This window comes from Echiichthys vipera, assembly GCF_963691815.1.
Source record: "Echiichthys vipera genome assembly, chromosome: 1".
Taxonomy (NCBI): domain Eukaryota; kingdom Metazoa; phylum Chordata; class Actinopteri; order Perciformes; family Trachinidae; genus Echiichthys; species Echiichthys vipera.
This window is the reverse complement of record NC_139826.1, coordinates 23,982,029-24,008,984: the sequence shown is the minus strand read 5'-3', so window position 1 is coordinate 24,008,984 and position 26,956 is coordinate 23,982,029. Positions and strand designations below refer to the sequence as shown.

Sequence of the window (26,956 nt, the reverse complement as noted above, 5' to 3'; positions counted from 1 at the left end):
CACAGCATATCAGTGACCAGCCACTTACACTTTTGAAATCTTAATTTTATTCAGAGACTTTCATGACAGAGATAGCAAATCTTTCTTTCAAGTCAAACAACTAGATTTTGACATCTGCAATTAAAATTGTAGTCAATGTGTAAAATAGCAGCAAGTCATATTCAGAACTTTGGAAGATTGACTTTAAATGTTCTTTTTCATATTGTCATGGTTTTTTTAGTTGCCTGTTCTGATAGTTATAGGAAATTTCAGAGTATTTAATTACAGGAGTGATTTTAAAATTGCTCTGCAAAGCTTATATTTACTAGTAAACATATTTAACGGCGTCAACATCTGGACAAAAACCTAGTTCATAATTAAATCAAAAAGGTTGAGTAACTAAAATAGATTAATAAATATGTATGCACTGTGGCCTGAAAGACACCAGACTATGTTGAATACAATTCAAACCTACTGACAGTACTTCTCACCCAAAACATAAAATTAAGATGCATGACAATGAAACAAAGTTGTGGAAAAAGCACCAATGAAATAAGAAATGGCATAGTGAGGAAAAATAAAATCCACACACAATCAAACAAGAAATATGTATTCTTTTAAGGGTGTTCACTCATCATTCACTGTCAGCTGTTGCATCTGAGTAATTAAATATTATTGTGTTATTACATAATTATTTATTCATATATGGACCAGGCAGTTTTAACATTTACATAAATTCCTGAAAACAGAACTGTAGAAAAATAGGACGTCAGAACACATTCTACTTTAAATAATCACTCATACAATATAACATACCATTTTAAAAAGAAAAGAAGAAAGGACAGAGATTTGACACTGCAATCACATAATTGGAAGGACTATGCATTCGCAACCAAGGGATAAATGCAATCAAGCAATGCTTAACTAGAACTGTGCAGTAAGGAGTGAATGTAATAAACTCCTGATTCTTAAGGAAAAGAGTAACATTTTTCCCTGTATTAAAACTAGAAAAATGGATCTGAAGTTATAATTCAGTGTAAAAGTAGAATGGTCAAGGCTTACTATTTTCTGACTTCATCCCCATTCTGCATACCAACATCTCCTTCAATGTTTCCATTTGGTCTATCAGTGTTCTGATGGTCTATGTTTATCAGGATGTTAACATAATCTTTCTTTGAACAGGCAAATGGGGTATAACAAAATGGATCAAATGCATATGAAAGTTTAAGTTAAAGACAATGTTAAACGGGCATAGTGACATGAAATACAAAGAAACTGAAGGCAGACAATTTAATAAAGTCTCTGCCCAGCTGTTTGTTTGATGCACTTATGGACCAAAGCACTTTATCAAACTGATCCCCTTCTTTCCTTGTTGCAGAGGACACAGACACTCCTAACTGCGTGCGCTTCAGTGTGAGGAGGTTTGGTCAAACTATTCAAGGCCTCCAGATCAAAAGAATGAGATGAAAACAGGATGCCAGCACTCAAGAAGACTTGTGTTCAAACATGTAGTAGCGATACACGACAGCAATGACGGTTGCGGCAATAGCAGGTATCAACCACGTGGTCCAGGAATTGCTGGAAAAAATGAAATATGAGAGGTTAATTTTTTTTTGAGCCACAGCAATTAAAATGGACAATATGAATCATATATGGTTATGGCTCATTGCTTTTTTTGTGTGATTTTATCAGTGTTTGTATTGATAATTTATATCAATAATATACAAATCTGTGAAAATCACATTTGGCCATTTGCAGAAAAAAGTACTATTTATACAATATTTAATTCAATTTAATTTACAGGCATTCATACACATCAGTAGAATAATTTGCACTACACACACTTTGTTTACTAAAACTACAGTTATCGATGTTCACTTGCAGCAGGAACCATGATCTTTTGGTGCATATGAAAACAAGTAAGAAAACGCCACACAATGGTCCCGACAGTGTTCATAATGACGACTCACCTGGACTCTCCTGAGCTCCCCTCAATTTCACCCTGTAGCAGGAAAAAAAAAAACACATGCATAAAAAAACCTATTGTTTATATATTGATATGATATACCAACAAACCAAAAGCTGTGTATTGTCTTTGTTAGTTCTAATAGTGACTTTTCTGTTGTAGTTCAGATGAACAATGGGGCTTACCTTTGTGTCCTGCTTTTTTCTGTCATTCTGCAAAGAAAACGCATAAATTAGTATTACTGTCTTCATGTGATCACTGACACAAATTACACTCAAACCGAGAATAAAAATTAAAGTCAGTTTCTCAGGTATTCCATAGTTGATCAAAACTCAGATGTATTCATACGGATTACCAGTTAAATATTTACGGTTGACTAAATCTAAATAGGGCATGTATTAATGTGCCTCTTTCTGTGCTGATAAGGGGCCTGTGAAACATGTGTATGTTACTGATAAACATGTAAAGTCTGGCTTATGGTCTCAAGAGACACCTGAAAAGAAATAGCATTTTCAGTAAGCAGCATAACCTTTGGTCCGACAAACCAAACAGATTAAAAGTCTCTACTCGTGCAACTGCAGCAAAAACACTTGTTGGTTGTATAAGGACCGCCCCCACTCCGTCAGAGGTCGTAATACCTCTGTACACCATGCCTGAATGCAATTTACCCTACTTCTAAGTCAGTGCAACATTCAGGAACTGCTTGTTCATTGAATGAATAGGAATGATTCCTATTCTTTTGTCAAAAACAAACAAACAAAAGACATTTTAAGATAATTAAAGAATAACTGAAAAGATAGTAAGCCTACAAAATATCAGTTCTAGACTCTGGAGTACAATTGCTGTAACACTTGACATTCCCAATATAGCAATCGAGATATGAGTAAAATGGCTCTGGTAAACACATCAGAAAGCAGCTAATCACAAAACCTATGTGGTTGCTTCCATTGGATTGAATATGATGATATGAATATGCTCTGCGTAGAGTGTTGGCAGAGAAAACCTTGTTGGAAAGGTGCCAATTGCTGGCAAATTTAGTCCCTTGAGAGCCAGAGCAATATTTCTGGCCTTGCTGTTTGATTATTAATAATCAAACAAAGCCAGTTTCTACCCTTACCGGTCTTGTGAATATTGTAATTTATAAATGTTTATTCATTGATTGCTGCAAGGCTGTTTGCTTGAAAACAGCAAAATGTGATATAGCAACACAAAACTTTGGGAGCACTAAAACACAATTGGGTGCAATGCAAAACTGCTTTCATGTTAAAATGAATAACAGGAGAAGGAATGCACTGCTACCACAATTACACAGTATGATTACCTTCACCAGTATTACTATATCACTATACAATGTAATCTTGATAATTACTGAAATATCAAGACATGGCATAGTTAAAAAAATAATTTAAATAACAAAGTTGGAATATTTTAAAATGGTCTTTGAGCACTTTCTCTGTTGTCTAATCTCACTTTCTGTCATTGTTTGCTCTTTTCTGTTAGCTGTAGGAGGGGTTGCTTTTGGATTTTCTGTCAGTTAAAAGGATCACAAATGTTTACATTGGTCTGTAAACATGACCATGGGCCTATTTGTACAATAAAACAAAACACCTTCATTGATTTGTACTTTTTCTGACCACTATAAAAAAGGAGGACTGACTACAACAAGCAACACTCCCAACTCAACTATCAATGTTCATATAGGCACCTAACTATTTTGTTTTAAGACAGACTTGAAATTGTGAATTTATCTTTTTAAACTATGCTCAGTTCCCAAGATTTCAGTTTGTGTTTCATCATACAACAGAATTTGTTGCTTCATGCTCTCATTCTTTCACATGCCTTACTGAGTGTTCTGGTGTACACAGTCAAGCTTTTTTTGTCTCCCAGCGTTTCCAGGCGCGCTTCCATGTAGACTACATTTGTAGTGTATGTGGTTCTATTGCCATAATCTCCAATTGAAGCAGCATTTTTTTTTCTCCGTTTAGTTGGATGACCAACCCTCAATATTCCCACATTCATTCTTAAAGTTGTACTCTGTAAGATTTCCATCTATTTAATTGTCTTAAGCTACTAGCTATCAAAGAGTGAGTTAAAACAATGGTGACTGATCATATGACCCACTAATGAAAGCACTTGTTGCCTTTTTTGCTGAGTATTCCAATATCCTTATCTGTGGCGGCATTTGCGGGCTAGATGTAAATAAGCAAATATGTTAGTCATGCTGCTGTCAGCGGTTGGCCTGTCAGCCCAAATCGACGGTTATGCTGCGTTCACGTGTAATCAGAAATTCCAACATCCGAGTCAGGCTTGTGATAAGGGTAGAAGTGTAACAGGAACATGTGTGCGTGTATGGATTTAAGAGGGTAACATATAGGGGATGGACTGGAAGTAGAGAGGTGAATGTGTTTCAATAAAGTTTACAAAAGAGCTAAAAAAAAAACAGTTGTCAACACACAGTGACCATGAATGTGACAAGATGGAGGCTTTGAAAGAATAGGCTTGCCTGCAATTACATCTTACTGCCAAAGAGGCCGCTGGAAACTCCAAGAAACTTTAGTAAGAGGGGGATATAGACATCATGTAGAGACAGTACAGTCAGGGAATCTGGTCTTTCAGAGCTAAAAGAGGCCTGATCTTACCATGTGAAGCTCCCCAATGTGGTATTGCTCAAGCATCTCCCTTGCATCTGTGGAATGACCCACATCCTCAAAGCTCTCAGTGGCATCTGCACCCGCCTGCTCCAGCAAAACCTCCTCACCTCCCGGATGCTGAAATCACAGAATGGGTTAACACAGTGTTAAACTTGTCAATTTCCTTATTTGCCCCACACTCAAAATATTATACAGTTAATTTATATGCTTGATAATTGACACAACGAAAACACACTTGAAATCACTGTCAGACTTGGGAAATATGGTCTTTCAGTTGTGGATACAAGTAACCAGGTACAATTACTTAAGTGCTGTACTCTTGTGAGATATTTAACTGTACTAGAGTGTTCCCATTTTATGCTTATTCATACTTCTACATCAATACACTTAAAAAGGGAAAAGGTGTGTGTTGTTTTCTCTCCACTATAATTTGACAGTTAAAGCTACATTACGGATTGTGATTTTACATACAAAATCATACAATCAGTGACTAAATCAAGTATTAAAATGTTGCTTACACGTTAAAACAAACACTTTTATATAACTATATTAAGTATTTCCCATGATGACCACATCGTTGCCTTAGACTTCTATGAAACAGGATAATCATGGGTACAATTTAAACAATAGCCTACTAAAATTAATTACAATTAGAGAATGATCGATTTACAACAATATTGCAGTTAAGGATAATATGCAGGTATATCGGTGCATGTCCAAGCCACTTATATACGCACAAATAGTTGTGAAAATGGTAAACTAAAACTATGGAAATTGAATGAATTTCTATGGCAACGACGTGGTACGTAAATTGCTAACGTTACCTAACCGTCACGTCTAATTAATGTTGCGCGAAGTTCTCGCAAGATTGCGCAAGGTAACAACGTTTTCCAAGGGACGTTATCGCGAAACTTGACCTTCTTTAACAACTAATCAAACTCGAAATCGACACTTTAAATCATTAGTGTTAAATAGCGTCGCTGTTCATTAACATCTTAAACGAAGACCGTCAGTACGCGTTGCTAACAATCGTTTTGTAACTCCAGGAAGTAACCTTAGCCGACATAAGCAACGTTGACCAAACACTTGACATATGACAGCAATAGTTCTAAAGCAGTGGCTACCTGCTTGCAGAGAGTGTTTCTTACCTCTTCAAGGAAACCTGTAATGTCATACACGTTATCGTGGATGATGAGCCATGTGTCCTTGCTCATATTATGCGCTCTTATTTCTTCTAATGTGTAATATGTCACACCACATTCTACTGTTTCGCCGTTTTGCTCCACATTGGTGTCATTAGAGGGCTCATTTACACTGCCTGTGCTAATGAGGCTGTCGTTAGTTTCCTCACCCATTCTAACGTTAATACAACGAGCAGCAAGCTAGCGTTAGCTTCTGGTATCCACAGCGGGTATATGGGTGTAACGCTGGATAGCTTCGTCTAAGACCAGTTTGCACCCTGTTTGAATGTGGTCGGTTGTGATAACAGCTCCCAATGACGTCGCAGGTACGAGTTGATATAAACAGTAGTGTCACCAAACAAATGCTGAAACTGTTGGGTTACGAAATATAAAAACACCCTAACCGGGCTAACATCGGCAGACATGTGAAATTGACCAATGACATACGTGTTACTTTACCATGAAACGCAAATGAGACAACTGACCAATGAAACAGTGTCTTACTGAGTGAAGACCAATCAAAATCGACCACTTGATGATCATGAGACGGGAATTTGCAAACGACTTTTTTCTTCACAACTTTATTTGCAAATTCTTACAAGCATTAGGTAAAAAACTATAGAACATTTCGGCATCACACTTTTAAAAATTATATATTTATGTCAGTAATTTTCCTTTCAATAAAGATTACAATCTTATATTATGATGACATAACCACAGACTATATGGACATAACACAAGTAAACTAAATAATAAAACAATACATATGGCATGATTAAATACAAAAAAATGAAATTGAAAGTGAGGCTATATAATTACATATCCTTTAAAAACTCTTCAAGGATTTAGCTGTATAAAGGGATTTGCAAACGTTGTCAACCGTGTGCTGTCTTTGCGCATACAAGTTTTTGCATTGGTTGTAGGCAGACTGTATAAATGAATTGTATTATTATAATTATTATAATTATCCATTATACAGTCTATGGTTGTAGGCCTTCAGTCCTGGGCAGGTTTTCTTAGTTGTAGCGATTATAATCGGACTGTTGCATTTCAGTCTTAATTAAGTCATGGCAAAAAATATCAGTTCATTTTAACATTTTTAAATGGGAATAAAATGCATTAATGTGCCTCCTTCTGTGCTGACAAGGAGCCTGTTAAACATATGTATGTTACTGATAAACATGTAGCCTACGTTCTGGATGTCATCTTAAAGCCACACATTTGTCAAAACCTTTTAGAAGACTTCAGTCTTATTGTCTCAAAAGACACTTGAAAAGAAACATCAGTAAGCAGCATAACCTTTGGTGTTATACAAAACAACCTGATAAAAAGTCTCTACTCATGCAACTGCAGCAAAAACACTTGTATAAGGACCGCCCCCAACCCAATAAAGGTCCTGCATACCTCTGTACAAACACCGTAAAGTCTTTAATGCAATTTGCCAAAGTCAGTCGAGGCCACTTCAGGAACTGCTTGCTATTTTCTATTCTTTTGTGAAAAAGAAACAAATACAAAACATTTTAAGACGATTAGAGGTGAACTGAAAAGTCATGTCTTCTCATAGTTTTAGAGGGGTAGCAAAACCTTAGTCGTGTGTGTTTTGAAGTTACTTTTCCAGATCAATAGTAACTGAACTCACTTTGCTGATTCCTGGTGTGTAGGCATTTTAAAGCATGTTATACATGTGTTGTGATCTCTAATGATGTTCTCTAATATGTCTAAAATGGAGTAGCCTGCTGCATTAGGGAAATGTATGGTTATGGTTATTTATGGATAACTTTGATAACATCTTTGTACTTTTAAACTCGATTTCTATTGGTCTTGCAATTATTGTTTAGCAATCCAGTGAACAATAGCTTTTAAATGTAGTAAGTATTTTCTCGTTGCGCTTCATCTGCATTATTCATTCTGCCTGGTTATGAAGGAATCTAATTCATAAATACTATTTCTTACACTCCTTCCCCTCTGTTAACCGCGACCTGTTTAAATACATCACTCATTGAAGTTAGTGACCTATAGAGGGCAGCAATGCGCATTTGCTGCGTCTAGTCTGCCGCAGTTTCCATCATCATCATCATCAGAAGTAGGAGAAGAAGAAGAAGAAGAATTGTGGGATTGCAATGGCTGCTCCCTTGTCTGTAAACATACGCGTTTTGTTTACGAAAACCGTAGTTTAAATATTTTCCGGTGACAGCTACAGGCCCCTCATATCCTTGACTAACCACTCACCCATTTGTTGACCTCAAACATTGAACTTGATGTGAGAGTTTGTGGAGTTTAGACCCAAAGGAACACGCGGCGGTTTCCCGCAGTTCGCCGCTCGGCCTGGTCAGGACAGAACCTGGTAGCTCGCAGGCTAACTGACGCTAGCTGCTCAATTTAAGGTACGCAGTAGCCCTACTTTATTTTAATGTCATCTATCTGTTATCAAACAAGGGGACGTGTATTATTATTATTTTTACTTACAAAGGCTTTCATGAATCACGGTTAACTGCCTTAACGTGGGATTTACGACACGTTTCCTCCTCCGAAACGCATCAATGTCTAATGACAATGACTAACTTAACGCTGTTGCATTGTTATGAGTTAAAACAACATTATATATACGTCACTTGAGTAACGTTAAAAAAATTACTGGAGAGCTATCTAGTACGAGTCTGTGTCCATTTGTGACTTTGGAATAACGTTCATTTAAGAAGTGTTGAGGTCACAAATGAGGCTAACGCTACCAACGGCCAGAACATGTTTATAGTGTTAATCATACATGAATGAAATATCATTATATGAATGAAGCTGTGGCCTGAGGGTTTTTGCTGGGTGAACTAACAGATTTGCTAAACGTTACCCCTTTTGGCTTGAAAGTAAAATTCGATGGAACAAATAAATATTCATGTGGAAGATAACGATTAAAGTCTGCTTAAAGTCTGTCATCTTGCAGCCCATAGTGTCAAGGGTCAGAAAGTGACACCAATCTTGGTTGGGTTGTGCTGAATTGAGTATTAGACTGACAGAAAGTAACTGACATCAAATTTGATAACCCATTAATTGTTCACGGTTTATTAAGAAAGAATAGTATAGTAGTAAGGATTATACTATAAGCATTCTCTTGTTCCTGTTGATTGCAACAGTCTGCATCACTTCTAATCATAAGCTTATTGCCCATGTCATTTGTAACCAAATATGCCAAAATCATACAGGTTTCAACTTCTCATAAGTGTATTGTTGATTTTCATAATCTTCCATGACGGTTGACTGAGTACCCTTCATGCCAAATTACTCTTCACAACCATTGGCAGGTGCACTGCCTGTTGTTTACAGTAGTTTGACTTTTTCCAAATGAAATGAAGCTTCATGAAGCATTTGCATTATTTGATGAAGCCACTCATGACGCTTTTGGTTTAAAAAAAAAAAAATCTGGCTCTGATTGGCTATAGCCGGTTCTGTAGATGTTGATATGACACACTGATTAACGAGAGCATGTAAAAATGGCACTTCATATCAAAAAGGTTGCCAACAACTATAATTGGATTCATGATGCCTAAAATCTCAAGCCAGTAGTAAAAACACCTTTTGTGTTATTTCCCCACAGATAATGGATGATGATGATGTGTCCATGCATAGGCTGGAAGGGACTGATCCCTCTGCTCAAGTTGGAGGTCTGATAGTAAAGAAGAAGAGTGCTGCTGCGGAGCCCCACGTTTTTCGTGCACCCACTCCGCGCACCTCCCTGCTGGGCCTGGATCTGCTGGCAGCCCAGAAAAGGAAGGAGCGTGAGAATAAGGAACTTGCAGATGCTAGTGCGGAAGACAGAATTACTAAGAAGTCAAAGGTTTCCTCCTACAAGGACTGGGAGGAAGGTAAAAGTGACTCTGGATCTGACGAAGAAGATGAAGATAAGAACACTGATGCTAAGAAGGAGAGGTAAGTGTCAGTGCTTTTCACAGAATAAAATTTGATTTAGATAATGTATAAATAGACAGGTAACACCTATCCCTGTCTGTGGAGGTTATCATTATTTCTTATTATTAATGCAATTTTGAATATTATGAATCTCTATTCCCCTGCATTCCCTGGGAATTTTTAAAGCACCTTTTGGTCGGATTTTTTAGCCTGTGAGTTCAGAGAAAAAGATCAGCTCACTAAAGCAGTGCAAATATTAAACCAGGACTGTCACTGTGAGTCAGTGAGCCACAGGAGTGGATTTGGAACATTAACACCCCCTCTTCCCTTTCTTCTGTGAACGTTTCTTATGTATTCCTTGTATTTTTTTTTTTTTATTTCATCTTTCCAGCAGGAAGTATCGTGTGACTGGCTCCGAGACACCCTCAAACCCTGGAGGGGTGAGCGAAGAGTTCAAACGCAGACACCAGCAGAGAGAGAAAGACAGACGGGAGCATGGAGTTTACGCCTCCTCCAAGGAGGACAAGAACAGAGAAAGAGACAGAGAAAGGAGTAGAGATAAGGGGAGGGACCGAAGGAGTGAAAGAGGTGATTCTAAACATCACTCACGTTGTTTGTATTCTGTTTGTATTGGTATGGCTTTTGTAGTCCACCATCATTTATTAAGTAAAAGGGGATTTCAGACAGTTATTTATTCTTTATAAAGTGGAACAAGTATTTGAAAAACATAACCGGTAGATCAAGTGATAATGAAAGCAAATGGTAAATCAGTCAGGGTTGTTGAGAGTGACTTTTCCTGCCTCTGTCTGTCTAGATGAGCGAGAGAGCAGCCATACCCGTGGCAGCAGCAGCAGCCGGTCAGAGCGCAGTGAGAGGAGCGAGCGCTCACAGAAAGATGGCTGGTCCGATCGCATCAGCCGGGGGAGTAAGAGAGAAGAACCCCCAACGCCACTGCAGCGGCCCAGAGGTAGTTTTGTTTAATTCATCTGTTTTTATTTCAGAATTTATTTTATTTCAAAATTGTTCAGAATGATTAATTATTCAAAATTTAATTGGTTGACTAAATGTATTTTGTTTTTTTCATAGATGGATTCACACCCTCACGCTCCAACTGGGAGGAGGATGACAGCGGTTATGCCAGTTCACGGCATTCCCAGTGGGAGTCTCCGTCCCCAGCCCCGTCTAACAGAGAGATGGATCGCTCAGAGCGAAGCCATCGCTCCGGACGAGAGAGTGAGAGGAGAGACAAGTAAACACCTATCCTTCATTTTACATGACATTTTTATCCTCCCGGACCCGAAACCTTAGTTTTATTTGAAAAATGTACTCAAAGTACATAGCAAAATTGTAATGAAAAACAATACCTGAATGTTCAATCCATATGGAATTATTGAGATTGAAAATGAAAACAAAATCTTATATTCCTCAATAGGCATACCATTTGTGAAAGCAAAGTTTTAACTCTTATTGTACTTGATGTTAATATTATTCATTTCTTTCATTGATTTTGGCAAAAAGATCAATGTTTGAATTTGGTTTGAGTAACATTCTCCAAATATCTTGTTTCTCCAACCTATTGGTGATGACAGCTACTGTTTTTTTCCATTTGATATTACCATATTTTATCAGCTCCATGATTATAAACTGACTAATGCTACTTGATGCTTTTCTATAATTTGTGTCTGCTGTGTGCTTAGGTCAATCAGAGGCCGTTACCCTGACAACACACCCTTGCCTACCCCATCATACAAGTACAATGAGTGGGCCAATGACAGAAAGCATTTGGGTTCTACACCTCGTTTATCACAAGGAAAAGGTACCGTTCTAAAATCAAGCTATTTTGTACTGTGCATGATTGAAATACTGTATGTCCGATAACATTTCTGATTCTGTCTCTTCTTCAGGTAGGAAAGAAGATGGTGCGGGAGGGATTTTCTTTGATAACGAGGGTGAGAAAGACCAGTGGGAGGAGGACCAGAAGGTGAGTGGCACAGTTATCCCTCATTTATGCTTTATAGAAGGTATTTACTATTTCCTGTTTAAATTATTTGGTTCATCATCTCTAATTGTCTCGCCATTTTGCAGCAAGCTGACAGAGACTGGTACATGATGGACGAAGGCTATGATGAGTTCCACAACCCTTTCACTACCACCTCTGAAGAATATGTAAAGAAGAGAGAGCAGATCGTTCAGAAGCAGACTCAAAAAAGAATATCAGCCCAGAAGCGACAGATCAATGAGGTAAAACCACAGTGCTTCATACCAGCCTAATCAGATCTGTGTTTCTGCATGCACAAGCATATACTATATATGTGTGTGCTATACTTGTCTTGTTGGTGCATCTGTCTGTGTTGGTTTATCTGTGTAATAGGCTGCGTTTCTTGTCTCAGGATAATGAGCGGTGGGAGACCAACCGTATGCTGACCAGTGGCGTAGTGCAGAGGTTGGAGGTGGATGAAGACTTTGAGGAAGACAATGCTGCTAAGGTTCACCTTCTGGTTCACAACCTGGTGCCTCCCTTTCTGGATGGAAGAATAGTCTTCACTAAGCAGGTAAACAAGGCCAAAACAGTTCATGATCAAAGGCCTCTAATCACTTGGTTTACCCTTTAGGTTGACAAAATTGTATAATAATGACTCAGTGCGGGGCACCCCGGTAGTTTGCCTGGTAGATTGCACACACCATCTATCTAGGCTGAAATACCCATTAGGGATTTCTGCCAGAAAGTCAGGCTACGTAGTATAAAGAGTAACTAATAACAAACTAATTTAGGGAGGAGGTTGTGGTGGATTAAAGGGTCAGACGCAGGACTTTCACCCCAGAGACTGGGATTCGTGTCCCATGAGAAACCAAAAATCACTTATTATTTTAAGACTTAGTTGGCTCATCTTTTTTATTTAAAGATCATGGTTAAGGTTAAAACGGACCATTTCACAACATTAGCCATGTATTAGAAAGGCTTTCTGAGAGGAAGCCCGAAAGGCTTACTTCTCCTATGATCGCTGAATACTTCCTGCAGCGGCCCAATTTCGATTCCAGACCAGGCCTTTGCTGCATGACCCCCCTCCCCGCCTTTCCTGTCTCTCCAAGCTATCACTATCCAATAAAGCAGAAATGCCCAAAAAATTAAAAAAAACATACAAATAGACTCAGGGCCCTGGATGTCAGATTTTTGTCATTACCATACTTAAGAGTTTGTTTATGATCTTAATGTTTTTACTGTATATGCATATTTGTTTTCTTGCTGCAGCCAGAGCCTGTCATCCCTGTGAAAGATGCTACCTCTGACATGGCCATCATTGCTCGTAAAGGCAGCCAGCTTGTCCGTAAACATCGTGAGCAGAAAGAACGCAAGAAGGTTGTCTGGATTAATAACGTCCGTCCGTCTGTCTGTCTGTCTGTCTGTCTGTCTGTCTGTCTGTCTGTCTGTCTGTCTGTCTGTCTGTGTGTGTCTCAAAAAAACCAGCAAGGATTCTAAATGAACTTATCATTGTTATATTCATCTGTATGGAAAATGTGGCGAAGTGCTAAACACAAAGAAATGATTTTCATGCTCTGCTGTTGAGAAATGTCAATTGGGTTTGTTGGTGTGCACCTGTCTGGTTGATAATGCCAACGCTGTCTAACTTCATCACTTCAGTAAATCATTTATTCATGATCCTCTTACCTGGCTGTTGATGACATTTTAACTGCAAACCACCGTCATTGAGGTGAAACAACTTGACAAATGCAACACTAGATGGTCTGTCATCAGTGGAGCTTTGGTCTTCACAATCATATGATATAACTGGAATAATTAATTGATTTCAGGCACAGCACAAACACTGGGAACTGGCAGGCACCAAGTTGGGTGATATCATGGGCGTCAAGAAGACTGAGGAGGCAGACACCTCTGGTGGCAAAGCAGTAGGCGAGGACGGCAAAGTAGACTACAGGTGACCAGACTATCTATACAACAATCTGGATGACCCTATTTTATATATAATGCACATGCTTATAACTTTTGGAACTGTAATGTCTGACCTGCTATATACATTGTTGATGACTTATATCTCTCTGCCTTACAGAGCAGAGCAGAAATTTGCAGACCACATGAAAGGGAAGAATGAAGCCACCAGTGATTTTGCCAAGAAAAAGACCCTTCTGGAACAGAGACAGTACCTGCCTATATTTGCTGTCAGACAGCAACTTCTTAACATCATAAGGTACTGATACCCAGAGCTCATTGCTATTCTCAAATTTCATTCCCAATTCTCACCTAAAAAGTGTTTTCCATCACATCAAAAGTGTTATTTTTTTGTTCGAGTCATAGCATGTCAATGTGCTAACTGGCATCTGCAGGGACAACAGCATTGTGATTGTTGTTGGGGAGACGGGCAGTGGAAAGACCACCCAGCTGACTCAGTACCTGCATGAGGACGGCTACACTAGCTATGGCATGGTGGGTTGCACTCAGCCCCGAAGAGTGGCAGCCATGAGCGTGGCCAAGAGAGTCAGTGAAGAGATTGGGACCAACCTTGGAGAAGAGGTGAGACTGATGCTCAAATTAACATTAATTACATTTGGGAATACCTAGCCCTACTGTTGTGAACCAGCACTCTTGAGTGCAGCTTTATTTCTGATTGCGGAAAGTGGCTTGTATGATTGATTTAGGAGAACGCTGCATTCACCAATTTTCCCATATTTTGAACACATGCTCATTTAGGTGGTGTTTAGCATGTTTATAAGGGTATCTGAAGTTAGGAACATTTGCTGAAAGAGAAAGATAAGAATAAGACAATGTTCTTACATGAGGCCCAATGTTTTGTTTTTTTCACATGTGGCCATCACTTCTGTCTAATGTGATAATATTTGTTCTCATGTGAACTCTTATGTGCTAATGACTTCTGGAGGGAGATAATAGGGTCCCCTTGTGTAAGCAAAATCATCAGGAACATTATTTGTCCCTCTGTTAAACATATTAATAGGCAACTCCTGGAGGATAGAACGAAGGGTAGAGAGGCACTCTGATAACTGAAGGTTTTTTTCCGATTGTGTCTTTGCTTGTAAAAATTTGAAGTGAGATGTATTTCGTAACCTGTGCAAAATGTCTTTTAGACTCATTCATTGCATTGTCAAACTGCATGCGGGAGCAGCTATTTTATGTTTTTTCCCCATGGTTTTTGCATAGAGATAGAAAGAGCTAGTGTGCTCTTATATCTCTGCTATGACGCTATGAATGGTCTGTACACTACAGTAATTATTGTATTGTGTAGCACCCATTCTGATGGTTCCCTTGCACAAACTTAATAGCAACCTATATGCTGTGTAACACTTCCATCTAGTGGTCAAAGGGAAAATATCATGTGTGTTGCTGGCTTGGGGTAAAGGGTAAGACGAGTTGCTTGAATATCAAGTAGAATTTGTCAGAAGTTGAGCTGCTACTGCAAAAACTGAAATTAGGTAGAACTTAAGATTGTTTTTTGCCTTTTTTTGTATTTGTAATTCCTTAGCATGTCATACAGTAGTATTTGCTGTTAGCAAATCCTTTAACAATCATGCATATTATTTAAAGTTGATCTTATTGACATTGTTGCTGCAGGTGGGTTACGCAATCCGTTTTGAGGATTGCACATCTGAGAAAACATTGATAAAGTACATGACAGACGGTATCCTGCTCAGGGAGTCACTGAGAGAGTCTGACCTGGACCACTACAGTGCTGTCATCATGGACGAGGCTCACGAACGCTCCCTAAATACGGACGTGCTGTTCGGCCTTCTACGTGAGGTCTGTACACAACTACATAGCACCCTTGAAAGATAGATTTATTTAGATAGATATTATTATTATTTAGATAGATTTGTTTTTTGTTGTTGTTTCCTTTTTTTTATTTCAGTGTAAATACACTGCTTCCACTCAACTGTCTGCCTTCTCTCTACTGTTTCCTATCAGGTTGTATCTCGACGGACTGATTTGAAACTCATAGTTACATCTGCAACTATGGACTCAGACAAGTTTGCTGCATTTTTTGGCAATGTACCCATTTTCCACATTCCAGGAAGAACATTTCCTGTAGACATCTTGTTTAGCAAGGTACGTTTCTGTTTCTAGTCTACGTTCACTTAAAGGTACCTACATTCAGTTCTAAATACATTACATCATTGCCATTACTGTCTATTGGTTTGTTAGCTTTTGGCATATAACAATAAAACGCTCTCTACAGTCAAAATTCAAAGACTTACATTTTGGTTGTTTTGTTTTGTATGGGACTGATTTGTTGTCATTTGTGCCGTGTAGACTCCTCAGGAGGACTATGTGGAGGCAGCAGTGAAGCAAGCCCTGCAGATCCACCTCAGTGGGTTGATAGGAGACATCCTCATCTTTATGCCTGGGCAGGAGGATATTGAGGTGAGTAACATCACTGCTATTATCTAAAAATAAACTGAATTCTATGAAGAAAAAAGGCGCTCTATAAGCAAAATAGTAGTTTTTGCTGGTCATTTCCTGTCTTTAGCTTATTCATCTATATTGCGCACATATTTTGTTAGTTGACAAGGAACAGGGGGTTCTTTCCATCGTGTGTCCTCGGTTGAAGTAAGGTAAATCCTTGTCCTTGCAGGTGACGTCAGATCAGATCGTGGAGCGGTTGGAGGACTTGGAGAATGCCCCTGCTCTGGCCGTGCTGCCGATCTACTCCCAGCTGCCTTCTGACCTCCAGGCCAAGATCTTCCAGAAGGTTTGTATGTGTAACTGCCCATAATGTAGCATTCATTTTTACACTTAACATCTATGAATCCTTGAAATATACAAAAGTGAAAAAACAAAGAGCACTGCCTTTAATTTCTCCTCTGCTAGGCTCCAGATGGTGTGAGGAAATGCATTGTCGCTACGAACATCGCTGAGACGTCCCTCACTGTGGATGGAATCATGTTTGTTGTGGATGCAGGCTATTGCAAACTTAAGGTACACCAGGGCCTCAGTCACATTAAGTATGTGTGCGTGTGTATGTGCCTACATGTATACATATATACATATTCATTCACCCTGAGGTTCTAGAAAGGTAATTTTCCCTTGTGTTTAAGTTTAAACTAATGTGACGTGATTTTTTCTGTCAACAGGTTTTCAACCCTCGCATTGGAATGGATGCACTACAGGTTTATCCCATCAGCCAGGCTAATGCCAACCAGCGTTCTGGCAGAGCAGGACGTACAGGACCAGGGCAGTGTTACAGGTAATGTCTTCTTGTCTTCTCTCTGCAGAGGCATGTGTTTATAATCGCATGCACACAGCCACAATCAGTGTTGATGTTGAGTTGGTGTATGGTTAAAAGTTGTGCCATAGTTAGGTTTCTTGTCTTGCAAAAGGGAGGATATATTTCCTGAAAATGAAGCATCATTTTAGCACAAGGCAGGAAGAGTGCGTTAATCTCCAGAGGATATCATGCAGTTTATTTTTGTTTATGGCAGGGAAATGTGTCAGAAAAGACCCTGTTAGTATTTACTTGACCTCATCTTCCTTTGCCATATTTACGTAAGTAAAGATTGAGTTATTCAGACACACAAAGGGTGATATATTTTACATCGCCAATGAGTTAGGCGACTTGAAACTCCACATATTTCTGGATTAACCCTGCCAACCTGCTCTTACGCACAAGCTCACACAAATCTACGAAAAATCAGTTTTGGAGGAGCTGTACACTGAGTACAGTCAAGGTGTTAGAGTTGCAGTGCATGTGTTTAAGAGCAGACAGAGCGAGTCACACTGGTTTGTTCCGCTCCCGTGGAGAATTCCCCACTCAAAGACCCTTTAAGCTGTGACTGCGGGCACTCGCTCACAAGCTCTCAGCTCCGTATACCTGTACATTCAAATCATTCTGTAATTATAACATCTACTTCAGACAGCTGTAATTGTTGCGAGAGCTATGCTAAGTCAGCTCTTTTTTAATCAGGATCTGGATTAATAAATGGTAGCTTCCTGAATTTTACATTGCAGCAGATATACACCTGGTGCTTACTGCTTATTTAGAATACCACTGACATGTCTAAACATGTAGGAGAACAAAATAATTCACATCATTGTTACATAACAACATGGCCCAGAGTACCAGATTTTACATTACTCTGTGCTAAATAAAAAGTTTAAATATGTGTTAATTTTTCTTGTTTAGAAAAATCATATTTTATTTTAACATCACTCTTTGTGTCCTTCTCTCTGTCCAGGCTCTACACTCAGAGCGCCTATAAGAATGAGATGCTGACTACCACTATACCAGAGATCCAGAGGACTAACCTGGCCAACGTAGTCCTGCTGTTGAAGTCTCTCGGTGTTCAGGATTTGCTCCTCTTCCACTTCATGGATCCACCACCTGAGGACAACATGCTCAACTCCATGTACCAGCTCTGGATCTTGGGAGCTCTGGACAACACAGGTGGGCAGTGAACAGGGGGTGGAATTACCAAAGGCATCCCAATATGATGTTTTAAGTTTATTTTGTATGTATTTACATACATACATTTGTGTGTACATACATGAATAGACTTTGAATATTCTTATATACTGTAATGTATTTCCTTTGTGACAGCTAATTGTGTCCCTAATAGAAAAAAAAAGTGCTTTATCCATCAAAGGAAATGGGTATAAAGAAAATCTAAAGTGTAAATTGGTCTGGTCAGTTCACCTCCGTCTTTTTTATTAAAACATTCATTACTAATGATCTACGTTCAGATTTGTATGCTTCTGAATAGAGTCTGAACTGGTTATATTATTAGAAAAGGTCAATCTTCTGTTAATGTAAACTGACAGACTAAAATGTGCTGTTATTTTTATTATTGATTTATCGACTGATTGTTTTCCGCAATTAATTGATTGATTATTTAGGATGTCAAATGTCAGCAAATTGTGAAGAGTTTCCAGAGCTCAAGTGGATGTCTTCAAACATCCTCAAACCCAAAGATGTTTAGTGAACTGTCACAGACGCAAAGAAAACAAGCAAGTAATTGCTGCAGAGCTAATTTAAATGTATTAAGCTGTCTTTGTTTAATTATTAATACATGTACATTGTGTGTTCCTTCTGTCAAGTATCCTAATTAGATATTAAATCAGTTTACTTTTTCCTGCCTCTAGTTGTAGGCCTAACAAGGCCTAGAGTGGTCTTCTATACAGAGGGGCCAAACAACAGTAATCACATTTTGAGATGAAGATGAAAACGCTGACAGAGGATATTGAGTATTCCAGGGTTTTATTTCCCCCTCAGTGCTGCTTTGAGCTTCTACATTGTGAAGCTGACACCACAAACACAGACAGGAGACTAGCTGTTAAAGGATGCTGCAGTGATGATGCAGACACAGCAAACAGGCCTTGAGGAGGTAGTTGTGAGGTTTAGCCAGTGGAGTAATTGCCTAGTAACTGATCCTGTGTTTGATTTGACTGTTCGGGTCTCATTTCTGTCTCATCCTTAGCCAGATTCCAGGGGATTTAAGGATTTGGGGAAGAGGGGGGACTTTTGATGATTCCCTGTATGGTGTGTTAACAGCAGATTATCTCTGATTAAGGCTTACCTGCCACAAACTGGCTGCTCTGCTTCTCTGCTTTTCCTCCTTATAAGCTTCTTAGACTCTGTAGCCTAATCATTTAAATCAGCACTGGCAAAGTTTTTGATCTCATTCCCTTTTTTTTTTTTTACAAGTATTCTCAGCTGTCAGCAGTTCATCCTCCTCTCTCATGGTGATAGACAAATATGTGTCACATTATGCTGGCTATTCCCTCACGCTAGCGCACTTTTTTAATGGAAAAGAAGCTTATCACTCGTCATGTGCTTGTTCCGTCAACATTCTTCATGTCCGGCGCTTTTATAATCTTTACAAATGACCTCGTAATTGTGTTCTATGTTGTCCTTTCAGGTTCTCTGACACCAACGGGGCGTCTGATGGTGGAGTTCCCCCTCGACCCCGCCCTCTCCAAAATGCTGATTGTGTCCTGCGACATGGGCTGTAGTGCAGACATTCTTATCATCGTATCCATGCTGTCAGTGCCGGCCATCTTCTACAGACCAAAGGTATGCCTCATTTGATACAGGTACTGTATATTTGAAACGGGTACTGTTTAGTTTCAACTTACTAAGTGTCAGTGAGGAATAGATAGAAGGCTGCCAATCCCATTGTCACATTTCCATCCTTTTGTGTTTCAAGGTTAATTTATTTGTCATTTTACAACACAGGGTTACACAATGAAATGTACCGGTAAGTGGCAGCCCCTTCACGCTTTATTATACATATATTTCCTTGTGTTAAAGTGATCACTCAAAGGGATAAAATGCAAACAATTATCCCCAAAATCTGCAGCTCCCTTTAGCTCTATAAAGCATTTTTTCAGTTGATTGTGGATTTCCAGCTTGCAAATCTGATGCGGTAGATCACTTGCAGGGTAGTTTTTTTCTGGCAATTACAGGCTGTTTTTAGTGAACATATTGCATACTATCTGTCTAGCGCCAAATGGCAGACAGGTACAGTGAGAGACTAGCTGGTGACATTGGGGAGCATTTAGCAGCTAAAGAGCCAGAAATCTCCCACAGGAACGAAGTAAAGAGGGAAGAGTAAATTATGGACCTTTTTCCCCAAGTGACCAAAATGTTGACTTCTATCAGACAGACGAACTGTCAATGTTTTTGCTAACAAATTTGCAATATCAGCTTAAAAGGTAAAAAATATGTTTATTACAAGCTCTGACAGCAACCGAGTGTGTCATCATGACAAAATGTGGTCCTGGAGACACCTACTGTAGTGGGAACTACTACAGAGGCGGTTTTGAGTGTTTTGCCAAGTGTTTAGCATATTAGCATATTTTAGACTGTTTTAGATTTTTTTCTCTCCAATAATGTCCCAATAGTGCAAGATTAGGTCACAAAACTTTAAGAGTGTAGTTGAGATCAAAAATGAAGGACAAATTCAAAGATGGGTGTGGTCCGAGCAAGGGCGCCTGAAGTAGAGTTGAGGAAGTAGGGAAGGGGCCATTGTTGTGTTTACAGCTCGTTTCAGCTGCATGGCCAAAAAATAGTTATTGTATTTCATTTTAGTTTTTAACAATTGACACTTTTAAATGCTTAAAATAATTTGATTGTGTAGAACAATATTCCATGATGAAAAAAAACCTTCAGTGATTTATGGAAAACTGAGTCTGTGTGTCTCTGCAGGGTCGTGAGGAGGAGAGTGACCAGGTGAGGGAGAAGTTCTCAGTCCCAGAGAGCGACCACCTCACCTACCTTAACGTCTACATGCAGTGGAAGAACAACAATTACTCCAGCATCTGGTGCAACGAGCACTTCATCCACACCAAGGCCATGCGCAAGGTCAGACTCCCACTGCTGCACCTGTTCTTTCTATCATTGTATCTATAGCTTGCTTTTAATTTGGGGTTTGATTAAGTCCTTTGAGCGATATATATTTCCCCCAAAACAATTGATTGCAAGCCAGCTGGTTGGATATTTTTTGTATGTGGTTCAAATTCCAATACATATCTTTTGTGCAGGTGCGGGAGGTGCGCTCCCAGTTAAAGGACATCATGGTGCAGCAGAGGATGAACCTGATTTCCTGTGGTTCAGACTGGGACATCATCAGAAAGTGTATCTGTGCCGCATACTTCCACCAGGCTGCCAAGCTCAAGGTACTTCCTGCACTTTGCTCAGTTAATATGTTACGCCTAGTGGCAACTGGTTGTGTCAGAGTTATAGCAGCATAATTACGGTGTGGTGAAATATCCCTTCTGGCCTCACATTAATACAGCACTAAAAATCTGAAAGGGAATTTGAAATCATGACTGTATAATCAAGGTTCTCCGTTTGACTTATGAGTAGCCAGCTAACCCAAGCAATCGTTGCTGTGTTGGATGTACTTCTTTATTTTTTCTGCTGTCTGAGCCAGGTGGAGAAGCAAATTAGCCCATATGAACTGCTTTGTTCTGACCTAAAAGTCCGCCAATAGAGATGCACACACACTTAGACCAACACATACCTGCTGCCCACTACACACAGAATTTCTGGATAAATAAAATGAAAGCCTGAGTCGCACATTTAATATGGTATTTATGACCTTGTTTGCTTCCAGGGCATTGGTGAATATGTGAACGTGAGGACAGGCATGCCATGTCACCTCCACCCTACCAGCTCCCTGTTTGGTATGGGCTACACTCCCGACTACATCATCTACCACGAGCTCGTCATGACCACGAAGGTAAAAAGTCGCTGTGGTGCTCGTCCAGCGTGAAAACAATTAATGATATATGTGTTGTTGATGTTTAATTTGCACTTTGTGTTGTAGGAGTACATGCAGTGCGTGACTGCAGTGGATGGAGAGTGGCTGGCAGAACTTGGGCCCATGTTTTACAGCATCAAACATGCGGGTAAAAGCAGACAGGTATGGCTGGTACTTGCTCAATGCACATTAGGTTGACTCACAACACAGCCAAAAATATGTAGCGAGGAATGACCACATATTTCGGCTCTTAAAATGAAACAAACGGCTACTTGTGATCCCTTGTCAGTGTTTGCATAGGTCCACCGGTTGTGGCCAGGTCAACTAAAAACTGCTATATTTTTCCTGTGTACCTTTCACATCTGTTTGTGTTGCTCTTCCAGGAGAACCGTCGCCGAGCCAAGGAGGAGATCACCAACATGGAGGAGGAGATGTCCATGGCTGAAGAGCAGCTGCGAGCGCGTCGAGATGAGCAGGAGAAGAAGAACACCACCGGCACTGTTAAGTAAGTCAACGAGCATCTCTCTTCCCTTTTTGGCTCCTCATCACACAAAGGGCTTCATATAACAATAGTTCCCAGTGGCCCTCATTTTCCATACACAGTAGATATAGCTACCTCGCTGCCAATCCATATCTTCACCCCTCCCTCTCTCTTCACCACCTCCCTCACTCTTCATGATGAGCTTTTCTCACCTCTGGTCCCTCCAGACGAGACAAAAAGAAATAATATTGACTCCTGGCTGACCCCCATTACTGCAGCAATTTAAATTGTGCCATAGCAGAGCAGAGAAAGGAGGGGAACGTTCAATTTCAAATTAGACCAAAAAATTAATTTCACACCCACCCGTGAGCTTTACAGTGTGGAATAGGGTTATAAAGACAGATTTTAAAAAATCGTACTTTTATTGTTAATTAATCTGCTGGTTTATCTTCCTTAGTTTGCGTGACCACATCTGTAACAGATCTGTTGAAAATAATCACACTGGAGGTATAGGATTAGAATTAGATTTAAGCAGAGGAAGCTGGATGTGTGATAATGAATGTCGTCTGCTCTCATGGGCTCTTGGCTGCCTTTTGTCCTCCAGCAGGCCTCACAAGCGTCTCCTCTATAAGTTCAGTGGGAACAAGATGACATTTTTCTACGGGTACACCTTCATGTGCCAGCTGCTTATCACCTGTCTCCCTGCTCACTAGCACAGATCAGTGGTGTGAATTAGTAAATGGCCCAGTCGATTGTTTTGTGTTTTAAAAGTGGAAGTGTGAGTGTTTTTGGAACCACATCAGTGGTAAGAGTCGTATGAAGCATTTAAAGGGCAATACAACCAGTTTTAGCTTCCTAAAAACAATCATGTATACTAAGGGCGGTCAAACCTCAATGCTTTTTCTAACCAACTGACAGTGAGACTGAAAGGCTTAAATATCAAAACATTGTGACTGAATTTAGTATGTATGCCAATAGTCGTAATCTGCCAAGTACATAAGTAGAGAACGGCCAATCTTTATTTGGTTCCAGCTTCTTACTTTAAAGCATTTGCTACTTTACTTTCTTAAAATTCAATATCTTTGTGTTTTGGTTGGTTTAGGAAGCGGTGATGGGCCTTATTGATTCTCTATTCACTGTTTCCTGACATTTTATAGCAAACGATAACTTGATTAATTGAGAAAAGAATCTGCCGATTAACTGAAAACACAGTAAGTGATAGTTGAAGCCCTACTGTTAAGTACTGAAAGCTGGCATCGAGTCAGACTTGTTTATGTGTTTGAGAAGTTTGACTTGAAAATGTTTTTGTGAAAAACATTTTCATATTCCTCAAAATACTTTTCTTATCGAATCAGCAAAAACCAACATCATCATCAAAGCCTGTGTACTTAACATTTTTGGCTGCAGGCTGTACAGGCTCGGATTTATGAGTGGATCTTTTTTCTACAATTCCAGGAAATCCCACATTTTGGTAATTTGTGTTATGGGTTGCAAAGAAATTAGCAGACTTCTGGGACTTGTTTGAGTTGTTTAATCTGTCACAGTGTGCGTCAAATTTACAGTACTGTTGAGTGGTAATGCAGTTTAGGTACAGATTCATTACAGAGAGGAATAAAAACAAGTGGATCCCTAGATTTATAGAATAAAAACACCCATCTTTTAGAAAACACAGTAGCATGATTTGCTATATGGTTTGCTGTAATGCAAAATACACAGAAGTGATCATCTAAAACATGTAAAACCGACGGTTTTGGTCCATTGAGGCCCATGTAGAGGCAAATCTGTTTTTAAATGAAGTAAATTTCTCCATGTGTGCATTGCCCACCTTCTTGTACATACAATAAACTGTCTTCCTTTGTGTGCATTGCTGTTATGAAACTACTAGTAGTTTGTGTATTGAGGACAGCGCAACAATTTCTCCTGAAGTGAACAGGGAGACCGAGAGAATGGGACACAGTGACAGAAGGGGGTTATGGCCTGATGGTTGTAATTGCTGCGTGTGTGCTTGCGTGTGTGCGAGATGAGGAAAGTGTGGCCAGTGTCAGGGTGTCACACTGCTGTAATTAAAGATGATAGATTGTGCTGTCAGAGGCGTCAGGAGCTCTACGTCCCAACACTCTACACAGAGACACCAACTTCCCTTTTCGCTCTCCTGCAGTCCTGCTGCTTTAATGTTCACATTCAGCACATCCTCAGGCCAGTCTTCCCTCACCTTCAGCCTTTTTTATTTATTTTTAACCACAGCTGCTTACGAGATGTTTAGCATTGGACTAAAAGGAGCAACAAAGAAAGGCTGAATAGTACTGTATGTTGTCACAGTAATAGAAAATTGTCTTCCCACTGACTTTTCTCTGATTCAGGGCTGTGAAAATCTGCACACCAGGAAGAAAAGAAGAGGCCGCCCCCATGACGCCCAGACGCACCCCAGCCCGTTTTGGACTGTAGACCTATCCCTGGAGGTTCAAGCCCCGCAGTCCACCATGTTGGATCCTCTAAACTCATTATCATGCCGACCTGGACCACACCAGCACAAGCAAATGCAGTGGAACTTCCAGCTGTCCCTCCCAGTGAGACCAGAATCAACTGCAATTCATGTACTTACCACTAGAGTGAGAACTTGTATAAGGCACAAGACTCAAAAAGACCAGCCCGGTCCATCAAGAATACCTCCCTCCACCGTCATCAACCGATAGCTGTTTGTATATTTTAAGAAATAAAGGACTGTTTTTTTTGTATATTCAGTATTTATAAGTTGTCATTACTGAAAACTGTCTTTATAGATATCACGATACAGTAATAATTTTACTTCAGCTAGGAGCATTTAATTTTCTATGTTCTGTTGCATTTCCTCCAGCCGGAGTGTATTATCAGTAGGGAAACTGATAAATAGTGATCTAATTTGAATGCCTTGTCTCTGTGTCCTTGCATTCGTAGTTCTTCTTGAGTTCTAGTTGAGTGCGACCATGAAGTGCACCTCTACAGACTGAAGCACCATTCAAAGTGTACGTGTGGCATGAGTGTCTTCAGTCTTTAGAGTTGTATTGTTATGCCCCCCAACACACATGCACAACACACTCATGCAGGCTTTAGCAATTGACCTGTTTCTGCTTTCTGTTAATCTTGTTCCACCAGTGTAATGTACCAAAGCTTTGCTCCATACAAAACATTATCACGCTGGATTAAACCTATCAACTGTTTTATTTTCATGGTCCTTGTGTTAAAAATAGCACACTGTTTCCTTTGTGGATTTCTTCTGAACAAATGTTTGCAAATGTGTCTTTTATAAACGAGTGAATCTGTTGATATATGCCCTCTTCTGCCCTCTCAGCTGATCAGAATAGCATTCAGCTTCAGATAGACTGGTCTATCTATAACAAAACACTTTAGCGAGGGCCATGTTTGGATAGTGACAGCCGTTTTGTCTTTTTTTTTTTTTATCTGAGACGACAAAAGGGCCTCAAATTGATTTTTTTTTTCTTTTTTAAATGAAAAAAATGTTAGCTAATTTTTAAAATCCAAGATGATTTCATTTGATATTGTAGTCACTAATCTGTCTGTACACTGTAAGTGCCTAACATAATGCAAATTAGTTTAGGGCTACAATTCAGTAATTTTCTACAGAGATGTTATCAGGCACTGAAGGGGTAACACAACTTCAGGTGTTCAACAATTTTCATTATCAATTAATCTGCTGATTACTTGTGGATTATTAGTTTTCTCAACATTTCAGACACTTGTTGACTGCTAATTGTTATTAAAGCCAAGGGTACATCTTCAAATTAGGGCTACAACTAATGATCTTTTTCGCTAAGATACACCATCTTAAACTTGCTTGTTTGACCAACAGCGGCAAACCCAAATCCTCACTGTATAGAAATTGGTTCCACAAAACGTTTGACATTTTTGCTTAAACAAGTACTTAACATATTAGCCAAATAGTTGCAGATTATTTACTGCTGATTGACTAATTAATTCAGCTCTACTACTACTTTATTTATTCAACCATCCAATACCAAAAAGATTGTGTTCACTTTTATATAGGACCAAGAAAAGCAGAAAACCCTCATGAATTGGATTTAACTAGTTAGAAATGAGTTTTTCACTTATTGAATGAAGGAATGAATATTCTTCAAATTGCTCTTTTTCTTCTCCAAATCCCAAGATACTACGTTTACTATCACATGACAAAGATAATCAGCAAATCCTTGCATTTTAGACGCATGAACAAGGTAATGTTTGGCATGTTTTTCTTGACTGAAACAATTAACTGATTATAAAAAAATAATAGTAATAGTTACTTTTCTGTCGCTCAGTTACGAAACTTGCACATCTTGTAGACATTTTTTACTTGGTCAGGAAAGGACTTCCCATTATCCCAACTGTTCTAACAGTCGACTGTTGTGCATGTGATTAACCTTTTCTTACAACTAACTTGAGGTCAGTGAGGTTGTGGACCTTGGTAGCAGAGTCCTGTGAGCTACACAACTTGAATGGTCTTAATGAAATTCCCAGAATGGCTGTTTTCACTGTCAGATTCACAATTATGGGCTGAGGCTAGTGAAACTGATCAGAA

At 39.3% G+C, this 26,956-nt stretch overlaps 2 protein-coding genes across 3 annotated transcripts; one reads left to right on the top strand and one right to left on the bottom strand.

The window, feature by feature from the left end:
* Window positions 1-114: 114 nt before the first annotated feature.
* cyb5b (cytochrome b5 type B) lies at window positions 115-6,168 on the bottom strand. Its single transcript, XM_083912626.1, has 5 exons — window positions 5,745-6,168; window positions 4,585-4,713; window positions 2,131-2,157; window positions 1,950-1,981; window positions 115-1,557 (listed from the first exon to the last, which is right to left on the bottom strand). Exons 1-5 carry the CDS (start codon window positions 5,949-5,951, stop codon window positions 1,464-1,466), a joined length of 489 nt encoding a protein of 162 aa, XP_083768752.1. The 5' UTR covers window positions 5,952-6,168; the 3' UTR covers window positions 115-1,463.
* Window positions 6,169-7,905: 1,737 nt separating this feature from the next.
* On the top strand, window positions 7,906-25,393 carry dhx38 (DEAH (Asp-Glu-Ala-His) box polypeptide 38). Of its 2 annotated transcripts, none has more exons than XM_083916153.1 (27): window positions 7,906-8,161; window positions 9,367-9,698; window positions 10,072-10,265; window positions 10,492-10,644; window positions 10,764-10,926; window positions 11,375-11,493; window positions 11,582-11,658; window positions 11,763-11,918; window positions 12,068-12,229; window positions 12,928-13,035; window positions 13,488-13,612; window positions 13,745-13,882; window positions 14,019-14,205; window positions 15,259-15,444; window positions 15,610-15,750; window positions 15,955-16,065; window positions 16,277-16,393; window positions 16,513-16,620; window positions 16,776-16,888; window positions 17,877-18,085; window positions 19,557-19,711; window positions 20,846-21,001; window positions 21,181-21,315; window positions 21,756-21,881; window positions 21,969-22,064; window positions 22,286-22,407; window positions 24,744-25,393. In XM_083916153.1, the coding sequence occupies exons 2-27, from the start codon at window positions 9,370-9,372 to the stop codon at window positions 24,826-24,828; spliced, it is 3,771 nt and encodes a 1,256-aa protein (XP_083772279.1). In that variant the 5' UTR covers window positions 7,906-8,161; window positions 9,367-9,369; the 3' UTR covers window positions 24,829-25,393. The 2 variants fall into 2 exon arrangements, with proteins under 2 accessions (XP_083772279.1, XP_083772278.1); XM_083916152.1 differs by having other exon boundaries at window positions 10,069-10,265.
* Window positions 25,394-26,956: the final 1,563 nt, after the last annotated feature.

What these genes read in the sequence shown, in the direction of transcription:
- cyb5b (XM_083912626.1), bottom strand. Translation starts at nt 5,951, where the DNA reads ATGGGTGAGGAAACTAACGACAGCCTCATTAGCACAGGCAGTGTAAAT. An exon ending in TTACAGGTTTCCTTGAAGAG is followed by an intron (nt 4,714 to 5,744) that starts GTAAGAAACACT and finishes CTGTGATTTCAG; the next exon opens with CATCCGGGAGGTGAGGAGGT. An exon ending in GGGAGCTCAGGAGAGTCCAG is followed by an intron (nt 1,558 to 1,949) that starts GTGAGTCGTCAT and finishes CATTTTTTCCAG; the next exon opens with CAATTCCTGGACCACGTGGT.
- dhx38 (XM_083916152.1), top strand. Translation starts at nt 9,370, where the DNA reads ATGGATGATGATGATGTGTCCATGCATAGGCTGGAAGGGACTGATCCC. An exon ending in GAATAGTCTTCACTAAGCAG is followed by an intron (nt 12,230 to 12,927) that starts GTAAACAAGGCC and finishes TTCTTGCTGCAG; the next exon opens with CCAGAGCCTGTCATCCCTGT. An exon ending in AACACCACCGGCACTGTTAA is followed by an intron (nt 22,408 to 24,743) that starts GTAAGTCAACGA and finishes TCTCTGATTCAG; the next exon opens with GGCTGTGAAAATCTGCACAC.